We start from the raw sequence: 12,774 nt of genomic DNA, 5'->3' as shown, positions 1-12,774 counted from the left end.
CTAGGATGAGTACTCTAGTAGATACACCCTTACAGCCTTTCACTTACCATAATTCTCCCTTCGGGACAATCCTAAGTTCCCTCTCTATGTTTACCAAAAGGAAGTTTGCCTCTTGGCAGACTGCTTGGACCTTATGACTTGGCCGGCTGTTTAAGGAATGTTGAGTCTATGGACGTAGAGGCCATGGTGAGAAAGTGTGACCTATGGAACCCTTGTGTTTTTTTTTAAATACCTCTGAGTTAAGGGGCTTTGGATTATGCTATGTGTGAATGATAAAGGCAACAGAGAGCTCCTAAGCCTTGAAAAGTTGTTGCAGAGAGCCTATCAAACACAAAATCTCATCTCAAGACTGCATTTTATATGAAAGCCAATAACCAATGAGATGCTCCCTAAATTTACAGCTGACCGAGGGAAAGATGTGGGCCATTTGAACAAATGAGGCAAGTATGGTGGCATGTCAAGACTGTGCTGGCAGATTTGAAGTAACCCCCTAGGCAGGGGTATGCGGAGGTCTGGAGCAGGCAGGCCAGGCATGAGGCCCTTTGCAGGGGGGGTCTGGAGCAGGCCGGACAGGTATAGATCTTCTGTCTGACCAGCCACCTTCCGTTTCGGTTTGGGCCCTCCAGTGCTGGTAGCTCTTATGGGAGGCGGTGCACGGGATGAAGGACAGGGCACCTACTGGAACTGGCAGGCGGCGAGAAACAAGGGACAGGAAGGTCACCTGGCCACAATGAACACAAACAGGGGTGAGCGCTGACAAGATAGAGACAGACAAATAAGCACAAGGCAGAGTAGGCGCAGAGACAAACAAGGAACCAGGCAAAGCACAGAAAAAAACAACAGATAGCACAAAGGAAACACACAGGCAAGGGGGGCCACTGGGAGGCCTAAAACAGAACAGGAGCAAAGCAAGGAACGAATAGGCAAGAAAGTCCACTGGGAGGCCTGTACAGAGCAAAGAACCAGACAAGACATACAAGAACAAGGAATCCCAGAAGAGGGGATACTAGGCAAGGAATACAAAGACAAAGGGGCCATATGCAGAGAAGAGAATCCACAATGAGGCAGGGAGTGACCTGTGAGGGAAGGTTTTATAGGGCTGGCCCTGCCGCATCATGTAGCCTTCAAAGCGGAGGCTAGAACAGGTCAGAGTGTGGCCCAGTGAGAGCTCCCTCTGGCAGGGGGGTTGCCTAGCAGCCAGTATCGTTACATGGAAAATAGCTAGAAGAAGTCAATCAATGCCGAGAAGCAGGAGAATGGAGTTAAGGTCCTTTTACAGACTATACCTTATTAAAAAAACAAATCTCTAGAAATCTGGCCCAATGTTTCTCTGCTTTGTCAGAGAAGAAGATGTGGTCAGATAGGGACCTTTTCTACATATGGTGAAGCTTCCTAGTTACACAAATATATAGGAAGGAGACCGCATCAGTGATATTTAGGCTCATGGATGCATTACCTCCTTTGAGCCATCTGACAATCTCACCTGGGTTCCTTACTCTTAAGATCCACCTAGGATGGAGATGTTTTTGCTTTGATGTATCACTTACTTATGGCCGACTACTGTATAAGTGACAAAGGTCTGGGGTGGGAAAAAGCAACTAAATTTGAAGGCTAGGAATGGTAAAAACCATAGAGAGAAGAAGCTGCAGCACTCCATTGAGAACATTCAGAATGATACTGCGGGTATTGCTGGAAAAAAAACAGCTGAGGCCACAAAAGGCAAAAAAAAAAGCAAAATTGACTTTTTAATGGTTCTGAGTTAAAGCACATTTATTTCTCTGTAGAATAAGATGCCCAGACTGTAGTGTAACAGGACGGCCCCTTTCTCAACTTGGCATAGACTAGAATAACGAAGACCAGGAAACCACAGAGCTTGGCTTCCTTCTCTCTACTATAATTGGCAGTATGGCTCTAATTGTAAACTCCTCCGAGACAAATGGCAGGTGAATATGGGTAAATTACAGCAGCGTTTGAAATTGTATATGGACTGGATTGGCAGGACTGGGTTATCCTTAGGGATGGGGGTGGTTTTTGCATTTTACAGAGAAGAACTTGAACACTGGTCTCCAGACAGAATCTGGAGGCTGTCAAGGGAAACTGCCAAATAAAAGAGGGGAAGAGGTTGGTTTGAGCCCGCTACGTCCTTCCTCATCCAGCTCAGCTGGGACCAGTACTAATTGGCGCTCCTGGATTATTTTTTAAACTAAGCAGTGGAACTTTAGGAGGATGACTGCATGTATTGCAGCGTGGAAATTTAGAGAAAAAGGACCAATTTACTGAGGCTTTTCTCCCATTCTGTTTCAAAAGGAAAAATGCTTAGCAAATCAAGCATGATGTTAAGGATCTGCTTTCTTGCTATTTTAAAACTGAAGTACTGGTTCAGCATGAGGTAAAAAATAAATTGAGTCGCTGAACCTGCATCGGAGGCTGTTTTACTTAAAAGTGGGGTGGTGGAGGGAAGAAAAAGAAAATTATTAAATTAAAAATAAATAAATAAACAGATAAATAAATAAATAAATTTTGGCCTGGTAGTTCCTACTTTCTTGTTTATCTTCCATTTTAGTCATGCTGGCATCCTGGTGCCATGAACCTTCACTCAAAATTACCCAAGGACTTTTACCCCATTTTAATAGACCCTCCCTTCCCACTGATCCTAATCTGGTCATTGCAGCAATGGTCCTGAGGCGGGGAGCCACACACCAGGACTCCTTCCAGATACTTGTACCCTGGGCTCTAAATGCAGCCATAGAGTGTCGCCAATGACCTCCTCTTCAACTCCAGGGGCTGGGAATACTGCCTGTAGGGCCTCCCCAGGGTGTGAACCGGAGACCTTCCACATGGCAGCCCTACCTCTGATACAGCCCAAACGTTTCCTTTTTCTTTATAATATACTTGAGATTTACAGATCTATATTTGTTTGGGCCATGCACCTGTAAAGTAAAGAAAAGTCAGCTTTATTGAAAGTAGGAATTCTTATTTGTAGATGGTCATTAGGAGGAGGCTGGGAACTACAACCTGGTTAGTCTGCCACCTCTAGGGTGAGCACATTAAAGGAATCAGAGCTAAAACAGAGGATAGTGCAGTTTCTGGAATCCAATGGATTACAAGGCCTGAGGCAGCCTGGTTTTACTAGACGTAGATCTTATCAGACGAATCTGATCAATTTCTTTCACTGGGTAACCAGAGAGCTGGATCAAGGGAGAGTGCTAGATGTAGTGTACTTGGATTTGGCCTTTGACATGGTTCTGCATAAGAGAGATGAATAAATTGAGTGCCCTTGATAAGAATCTTAGAGTGACTGACTGGATTAGAAACTGGCTGCGTGGGAAGCAACAAAGGGTAATGGTAAATTGAATTTTCTCTGGGGGTGGGGGGTGTTACTAATGATGTGTCTCAGGGATCAGTCCTGGGGCCAGTTCTTTTCAATATTTTCATGAGTGACATAGCGAAGGATTGTTGGGAAAGGTTTATCTTTTTGCTGATGAAATGAAAATCTGCAATAGGGTAGACAGCTGGGAAAGTGTGGAAAACATGAGGAGGGTTCTAGGGAAGCTCGAGGAATGGTCTAAGGTCTGGCAGCCAAGATTTAATACTAAAAAATGCAGAGTAATGCATTCAGGATGCAAAAACCCAAGGGATTGAACAGTATTGGAGGTGAAATTCTTCTAAGCACAAAAGAAGAGTGGGAATTGGGTGCGATTGTATCTGATGATCTTAAAGTGTACCAACAGGTGGATAAAGTGATGGCAAAAGCCAAAATGATGCTTGGCTGCATAGGGAGAGGAATGATCAGCAGAAAAAGGAAAGAGATATTGCCCCTGTATAGGTCGCTGGTGAGACCTCACTTGGAATACTGCACCTTCAAAAGGATATAAACAGGATGGTCCAGAGGGTAGGTAATATGATGGTCAGGGGTCTTTATTCTAAAGCATATGAGGATAGACTTAAAGATCTAAACATGTATACCCTAGAGGAAAAGCAAGACATTCAAATATCTCAGCGAAACTCTAGAGCAAGGAGTCATGGGATGAGGGTGAAAGGAAGTAGACTTAGGTAATATTTCTTTACAGAAAGGGTAGTTGATGCACAGAACAATCTCCCAGTGGAGGTGGTGGAGATGAAAACAGTGTCTAAATTAATGAAAGCATTGAATAAATAGAGGGGATCTCTGAGGAAGTAATAGGAATTTTAAATTGGACATAAATTGAATGGATGGGCAGACTGGATGGGCCATATGATATTTTTTTGTTGTCATGTTTCTATGTTTGATTCAATGGCTTCTGTACATGTACATTCAATATTTGAAAACTGTACACTGTTTTGCACTTTTGTAAAATCTCAATAAAAATTTCAAAAAATGACTTCCTCCACAGCAAAACACAACCTCCTCCCCCCATCTTCTCATAATATATTAGAACATCCGTCTGCTGCCTGATCCCTGCTTCTTTCCATCCCTCCTAGTGCTCCAAGGCCTGACTGGCATTGCACTGGCAGGATCAATTAGTGATCACAGATTTCCGTATATTTCTTTGGATTTACCTATCTGGAAAGCCCAGCTATAAATTCTGATGGTAACAGTATTCACTGGACACAGCAGGATTCAGCAATATCAGCTTTATACATCGTGCATTCATTCAAAACAATTTAAGGACTTTTATGGAAATTACAAGACGACTTTGGCTTACACAGAAATAACCGGTGGCGGTACTGACACATTCGGAACGGTTTCCAAAGACATGGTTATTTAAGGAAGAAGTTTTGGACAGTTTAGGATACATCTGTCTTTTTGAAAGCCCTCTTTTGGTTAAGACTTCCAGAGGGTATATCCTTCCAAGAAATGCAATAACGGTGAATGTGTATAATATAAAAAAAGGAAAGGGGAAAAAGATTTAGATGTTTCCCTGGAAGACAAGCTCTGAAAGAAAGCTATGCCTACAAATTTGGTGAAGGATTCCAATACAACAGTGATAGATAATAAGTTCTTTCAGAGTGCACTCTGGTGTTCTCATCGGATTAATAAAATACATAAAGAGATCTTCTTGATATGTTAGAGAGGTTGTAAATAAACTTTTATTTTTTACTTTTACATGATTTGGTTGTGCTCACCAGAACAACTTTTTTTTTTTTTTTTTTGGCAAAAAAAGTGCCACATCCTTTGGTTTTTTTGGTGATTGATTTGGAACAAAATTGCTGGAGTAGAATTGCTATAGAGATTTGCACAGAGAACGGTTGGATCCATTACTGCGACTTTTCAGGATACGGAGGCGGTAATAAAAGATAAACTTGAATATAAAAAAAAATCAAAACCCCCTGGGGAAAGCTTCTAAGGCTTAAAGATAGTTGAACAGTGGGCTTGTAGGTTCAGTTGTGTAGGTCTGAACACGAGCGAATATACTGCTGTTGGGAGGGTGTGTGGGAAAGGATAAGTAAGGGTTTCAATCGTTAAAGAAATGGAAGGATAGTTTCTTCCTTGATAATAAACTGAATTGTTTCTTTATTATTGGGAATCTAATTTATCTAATGTTTGGACAATTTGTTTTATTTTTGGAAAGTATTTTGTTTCCTACAATACAAATTTCTGATAAAAAATAAAATAAAATAGTGGTCAATGGAAGATAATTGGAATGAGCTGCACTAATCAGTCCCAAGATCATAATAAGGACAATCTGAAAGCCCTGGACAGGAATTCTCTCTTTAGTAATAACATTAAAATGCACAATTATATATATTAATTCACGTGAGATTCATAAAAACTAGTTCAAGACAATCATGATGATGTCTGCATTATGCAGTATATGAAAATGGCTCATGGCAACCAATAATACTCGGCTTGCGTTATTTAAAAACTTTACTGATAATGGCATTACTTCCCTTCTTCCTGCATTTGTGAATCTCTCCTCCAGCCCCAGAAGACATGCCTGGGTGGCACCCGGAAACCTCAAGTGCCCCAAGAAAAAAAGTACTCGTCTATGGCTGGCAGGCAGGTGGTCTCGGGCACAGCACGAGGAACTGCAACGTAATCCACAGGATTGGTCCTAATGGCTTTTTTTTTAATTTTAATGTCTTTATACTGCTCCTCCCCAACCCTGAGGATTTGGATTGTATTTAATTACTTGCCTTTCCAAATCTGAGCTCATGGCAACTTACATTTCATGTGCAGTAGGCTGTTTTCTTCCCCAAAGGGGCTTATATAACGTTGTTTCTGGAGCAACAGGGAGTGAATTGACTTTCCTAATGTCTTCAGGAGCTGGATTTGCATCCTGGCTTCCCTGGTTCTCAGCCTGCTGCTCTAGCGCTAGGTCACTGCGCCACTGAGACTAGCCACAATTTACATAACACTCACAGCATGGAGTGGGTCGGTATGAGCTTGCCATCACAAACATTACACAGGCTGTATGAACCATTCTATGTATGCAGGGCCGGATTTAAGATTATGGTGTCCCATAGGCAGCGAATCAAAGGTGGGGAATTCCCCCCCCCCCAATAAATCATACAGCAATAGAAGGGAGTCACAGTTTTTGTGTGCCTTTCGAATTTGGCGCTCAAGGCCCGTTGTTACCATAGCCTAAATCCGGCCCTGTGTGCGATATCATTTGTGATTCCATTTAAGGAATAACTTAAAATTCCAAAACACAAAAAGACTTGTCAGTACAATGTTTTGCTGATCCAGGAGAGATACTACTTTCTGGAAACATGAGCTTTGGAAATATTGCACAGCACGTGCCATCTGTTTACCTGTGCACTTAGATTTGCCTCACCTTTAACAGCAGCTGGTACTTCATTATCCTCTGCACTGGTTTTATTAGGAGGTCTGTGAGCTGAAGCCTATGGCCCAGACGCTGCTTCAAGTCCTAATGGTGTTGAAAGGAAAAGCATTAAGCTTTGCACAAACCACCTGTAAGGTAGACCCCTCCGATAGACATGTCAGGGACATTTTCTAACTAATTCCTTTCCTCCACAAAAAGCATTTCAAAGGGCTGATTTGTCTTGATGGGACTGGACCCATTCCTATGGCACCCATCAAAAGTGCCTGGGATCTGGCACCTGACGGCCTGAGGATAGTGAATTTAATGCTTGTGGATAACATCTGGGGGCCTGCCTGGGAGGGGTTTAGCTAACCGAATAACTCAGCCAAATTTCAATTATATAACTGGCTAAGGTAGCCAGTGTGGCTAGATATCTTGCTATTTACCCAGATATCTTCAAAAGATATCCGGGTAAGTAGCACTGGGAATTTAAAATCAAAGAAGTGTTAAAAGGCCTACAGCACAATTTTCAGCCTTCCCCACAAAGAACCCTTCTAGCGCTGGAGTGCACCGGGAGCAGGTAAGTGCTTATCCTGGTCCCAGCAGGGATTTTTATGATTCAAGAGGGGATGGGGGAGAATCACGTGGGGGGGGGGGGGAAGGATTGGCGGCAGTAATACTTTCTAATCATGCTAGATCTGGAGAAGGGGCTTGGGGGGGGGGGCAGGTATTAAATCTAAAAGGGGATTGGGGGTATGGAGTCCAGGGTCTGATAGGGCAATATGGAACGTTTGTGGGGAAGGCTAAAAATCAGGTTGTAGGCCCTTTAATACTATTACTGTTATTTTAAATTCACCATGCTGCTTACCCGGATATCTTTTGAAGATATCTGAAGATGTAGCAATCCGGTCACACAAAGCCAGATAACTTAAAAGCCTAAACCGCTATATTCAAACACAGCCAGTTCGTTTTTAAGTTATCCAACCCCATGTAGTCAGATAAATTATTTTTTTTGTTTCTTTATTCAATCATATAATCATAACAGTGCAAGCTTAACACAATCCCTTCCCCCCATCCACCCATCTCCCCTTCCCAAATATTCTACAATTAAATACACCATCTTTCAAGCACAGGAATCATAAAAGAGCAATGGGTAACAAACAGATCAGACACAATATTTCAGTAATTAGACCTTGTTCTTTTCCAACCATGAACCATAAAATTTAGAAAGAGTTATCATGCTTCAAAGCTGTCAGTTTCTCCATGTAATGAACAGTTGTCAATCGTTAGCATATCACTCTGAAAAGAAGGAATGCCAAACTTCTTCCACCAAACGGCTAAGATACATCCAGTAGCTATTACAATCTGTCTAACCAATGCTGCCTCTGGGGTGGAAGTTGCAAGAATGGTTCTTTTGGGGGTTTGTGACCCAGAACATCAGCAATTAAATTAATAACCCTGTCCCAATACTTCTGGACAAAGCCAGCAGATATGAAAGAATGTTCCTTTAGCAGCACATTGCCGCCAACATATCTCATCAGCTATTGGATATATATGTCTTTAACCATTCAGGTGTCAGGAACCATCTAAACAGTAGCTTATATCCATTTTCCATCTGTGCTGAAGAGGTAGAGCTATGACCTACAAAATGAAAACACTTATCCCACGAACCTTCATCTAACTCCTCCCTCAAGTCATTTTCCCATGTCACCAAATGCTTAGATTTAGTCAGCAGGGGTTCATTTAACATGGAGTATATTTTTGATATACCTCCCTTGAGCATATTAGTCCAGTCACAATACCCCTCAAACAAGGTTTTTCCCTTCATAGGGTCCCTTTTTACTTTAACAGAATTTACAAAATGCGCTAGTTGAACATATGCATAATAATCTTGTCACGCGATGTCGTACTGTTCCATAATATCTTTAAAACAGAGCAGTTTTTGATTTCTCCAGGTTTGTTCTATTGCGCCAATCCCTTATCCTCCAATACCTGCAACACCTGTTTTTTATATCCTGCTAGGAAATCTTTGTGATATCTGAATGGCATCTTATAACAACACACTTTGCGGCCTATTAAATAATCTTTCCAACTATCTCAAATCCTCATAGTCAAGGATGTAAATGGTGAAGGTGAAGGCTCGTCAGCATATCCTACCCAGCAGCCCACGAGAGAGGCTTCAAAGATCACCAAAACCAAATTCAGCCTTCAGGCTCCACAGCCCCAGCCTTCCAGAGGCCCCGAACCCCTTGCAGTGGAAGAGAACTGGAAGGCTCATCTGCATATCCTACCCAGCAGCTCCCTCAGGAGAGGACTCCAGAGGTCACCGCAAGCGAAGCCGGACTTCAGGCTTCATAGCCCTAGTGGCCTTGCACTCCTTGCAGCAAAAGAGGATTGGAAGCTTGTACCATTACTCACAACTCCTTGCTGTAAATTTACTACAGGTTTTAATCCAGAAGGAATTTAAATTCAAAACAAAAGTTAATAAGGTCTTTTTCATTTCTTTCAACAGGTACCAGAAGCTACCAGCAACTGAAGGATGGCCAGGAAATATCTATCACCAAACCTGTCACCGGTTCTACTGCTGTCCAGACAGATCCACAGTGAGGACCAGTTCAGTGTGAAAAATGTCTGCAAATCAACTTCCTCAGGAAAGAGATGGCAGAAATCACAAAGGAAGTGGCGAGATTGAGAAGCATCTGGGAGAATGAGGACTACATTGATGAAATGCTTATCAAGGCATCTACGATGGGGAACTCAAGCAGACTGGAAGGTTAAAACTGGTCCACGAGATGACAGCTGGATCCAGATTACTATGGCTACCAGACCTTACACCACGGCTCCAATTTCCCTTGAACTGAAGAACTGGTATGCAGCCCTGGAAGAAGAGGAGGAGGAGATGTCATCCCATGATGGGGAGGAACCAGGATATGCAAACCCCAAAGCTCAAGACACAGCAATCACTGCACCTAGGAGGTGGAGGGTAGTGGCTGTTGGTGACTCACTTCTGAGGGGCATGGAGAGGCATCCATCTGCCGACCAGACATGTTTTCCTGGGAAGTGTGTGGTCTACTTGGTGCCAAAAATCCAATACATTACAGAGAGATCGCCGAGACTCCTCAAGCCTACCGACCACTATCCGATGCTGTTCATCCATGTTGGCATGAATGATACTACGAGGTACCACACAGATCATATCAAAAGTGACTTCAATGCTCTGGGAAAGAGGGTAAAGCAGATAGGTACACAGATGGTATTCTCCTCAATCCTCCCAGTTAAGCATAAAGGCCCAGACAGGGAAGCTTGCATTCTGGAGATAAATGAATTGCTCATAGATGGTGTTGACATGAGCATTTTGGCTTCCTGGATCAAGGGGTAATATTTCAAGGACTGATTTTCAGAGATGAGATCCACTTGTTGAAGAAGGGGAGCAGCATCTTTCAACACATAATGGCAAACCTACTGAGGAGGGCTTTAAACTAGAATAATTGGGGATCGCTGAACAAAACCCTAAGCTAAGTAAAACATTAAATACTCACATAGAAATGGGAAATATGGGGAAAAAAGGCAATATTTGGAAAGCTATGTACACTAATGCTCATAGTAATGAGAAATAAATTCCCAGATCTAGAGGGAGTCATGGAAGAAGCTGATTTAGATGTAGTAGCTGTCACAGAGACCTGGTACACAGAAAACCATGACTGGGATGTAGTTATACCCGGCTGCAGTCTATTCAGGAAGGACCAAGTAGGAAGGGAGGGAGGCAGTGTGGCATTATATATAAAGAACAGTATTAAAGCAACAGCATTGCTGGGTTTATGAGGTAAGGAGGAGGCACTGTGGGTTAATGTGGAAAGAGGGAATAGAACATCTGTTTATATTGGTGTAATATACAGATCTTCATCACTGACAGAGGAGATGGGTAGAAATTTAATGGAAGATATTTACAGGATTGCTGTGAAAGGGGAGGTGCTACTGCTAGGTGATTTTAATCTTCCAAATATTGACTGGGACATCCCAACTGCAGTATTGTCTAGAAGAAGGGGGATCCTAGATTTCTGCTATGAGAACTGTTCTGTCAACTGGTAACGGAACCCACATGGGAGGGGGCGATATTGGACCTGGTGCTTATCAATAGGGACAATATTTCTTACGATCTAGTGGATGATCATCTGGGAACCAGTGACCACCGGATAGTGTGGTTCAATATTAGGATGCTAGAGATGAAGGTTCATTCTAAAGCATGGGTCCTAGATTTCCGGAAAACTAACTCTCTAAATGGAGGAGTATCTCAAGGAGTCGTCAGCTGGATGGGAAAATCTAGGGGATGTAGAGGGACAGTAGGCAAAACTAAAAGGAAATATCATAATGGCAACTAATCTTTTTGTTACAAATCTAAATAAAGGGAAGAGGAAAAAGAGACTGTTATGGCTTTCTAAAGAAGAAGCTGAAAAAATAAATGAAAAAAGGTTAGCATTCATAAACTACAAGAGATCGCAGAAAGAGGAAGACAGGTGACAATATCTGGAAAAATTAAGAGAAGCTGGGGAAGTATTCAGGGATGCAAAAATTCAAACAGAAGAAAAAATAGCAAAACAGGGGTACAAAACTTTTTTTTTTTTTTTTTTAGATGTGTTAGTGACAGAAGGAAGTGCACAAGCAGCACTGTGAGTCTCAGAGGTGAAGGGGAGGAATATGGAGAGGTTGATGAGGAAAAAGAAAAATTGCTTAAATATTTCTGTTCGGTGTTCACTGTGAAAGGACCCGGAGCAGGACCACATAAAACAAACACAAATAAGATTGGAAGTGAGGTAAACCTCAATCGATTTTCAGAACAGTGTGTTCATGAGGACCTAACTAAACTTGAAGTAGATAAGCTATGGGGCCAGATGGGATACATCCAAGGGTACGAAGGGAATAGAGATGTCCTGGCAGATCCACTAGCTGATCTCTTCCATGTTTCCTTAGAGCCTGGAGTATGTTCAGAGGACTGAAAAAGGGCGGATGTGGTTCCTATTCATAAAAGTGGAAGCAAGGAGGCTGGGAACTACAGGCCAGTTATTCTGTCCTCTGTGATAAGCAAAATAATGGCATCACTGTTAAAACAGAGGGTAGCGTAATTTTTGGAATCCAATGGATTGCAAGATCCAAGGCAGCAGGGTTTTACCAGAGGTAAATCTTGTCAGATGAATGTGATCAATTTCTTTGACTGGGTAACAGAGAATTGGATTAAGGGAGAGCGCTAGACATAATGTACTTGGATTCCAGCAAGGCTTTTGACAAGGTTACACACAGAAGGAATCCTTATAAATAAATTGTGCACCCTTGGTATGGATCCTAGAGAGACTGACTGGGTTAGAAAATGGCTGAGTGGGAGATAACAAAGGGTAGAGGTAAATGGAGTCTTCTCTGAGGAGGGAGGCGTTACTAGCGGTGTGTCTCAGGGATCGGTCCTTGGACCAGTTCTTTTCAACATTTTTGTGAGCGACATAACGGAAGGGTTATCAGGAAAGGTTTTCTTTTTGCTGATGTTACTGAAATCTGTAATGGGGGGACAGCCAGGAGGAGTGGAAAACATGAGGAGGGATCTAGTGAAGCTTGAGGAATGGTCTAAGGTCTGGCAGCTAAGATATAACGCTAAAAAATGCAGAGTAATGCATTTAGGATGCAAAAACCCAAGGGAAAGGTACAGTATTGGAGATGAAATTCTTCTAAGCAGAAAGGAAGAGCAAGATCTGGGGGTAATTGTATCTGATGATTTTAAGGTGGCTGAACACATGGATAAAGCAATGGCAAAAGCCAGAAAGATGCTCGGCTTCATAAGGAGAGAAATGGTCAGCAGAAAAAGGGAGATGATATTGCATTTGTATAGGTCCCTGGTGAGACCTCACTTGGAGTACTGCGTACAATTCTGGAGATCATATCTTCAAAGGAATATAAACAGGATGAAGTCAATCCAGTGAGTCACTACTATAATGGTCGGTGGTCTTCATTCTAAGCTTATGGGAATAGACTTAAAGATCTAAAC

General features: G+C 42.4%; 1 protein-coding gene across 1 annotated transcript in view; it reads right to left on the bottom strand.

Moving 5' to 3' along the window:
- The window catches only part of TRIO (trio Rho guanine nucleotide exchange factor), a 964,000-nt gene that overhangs the window by 100,253 nt on the left and 850,973 nt on the right, over positions 1 to 12,774 (bottom strand). Inside the window, exon 43 of the mRNA XM_029590045.1 lies at positions 6,759 to 6,851. Coding sequence (XP_029445905.1) covers positions 6,759 to 6,851 — 93 coding nt within the window. The remainder of the gene's footprint in view (positions 1 to 6,758; positions 6,852 to 12,774) is intronic.

The sequence above is a fragment of the Rhinatrema bivittatum genome, chromosome 2 (assembly GCF_901001135.1).
Source record: "Rhinatrema bivittatum chromosome 2, aRhiBiv1.1, whole genome shotgun sequence".
Classification (NCBI taxonomy): domain Eukaryota; kingdom Metazoa; phylum Chordata; class Amphibia; order Gymnophiona; family Rhinatrematidae; genus Rhinatrema; species Rhinatrema bivittatum.
The sequence above is the reverse complement of the archived record's forward strand: the minus strand, read 5'-3'. Positions and strand labels throughout refer to the sequence as shown.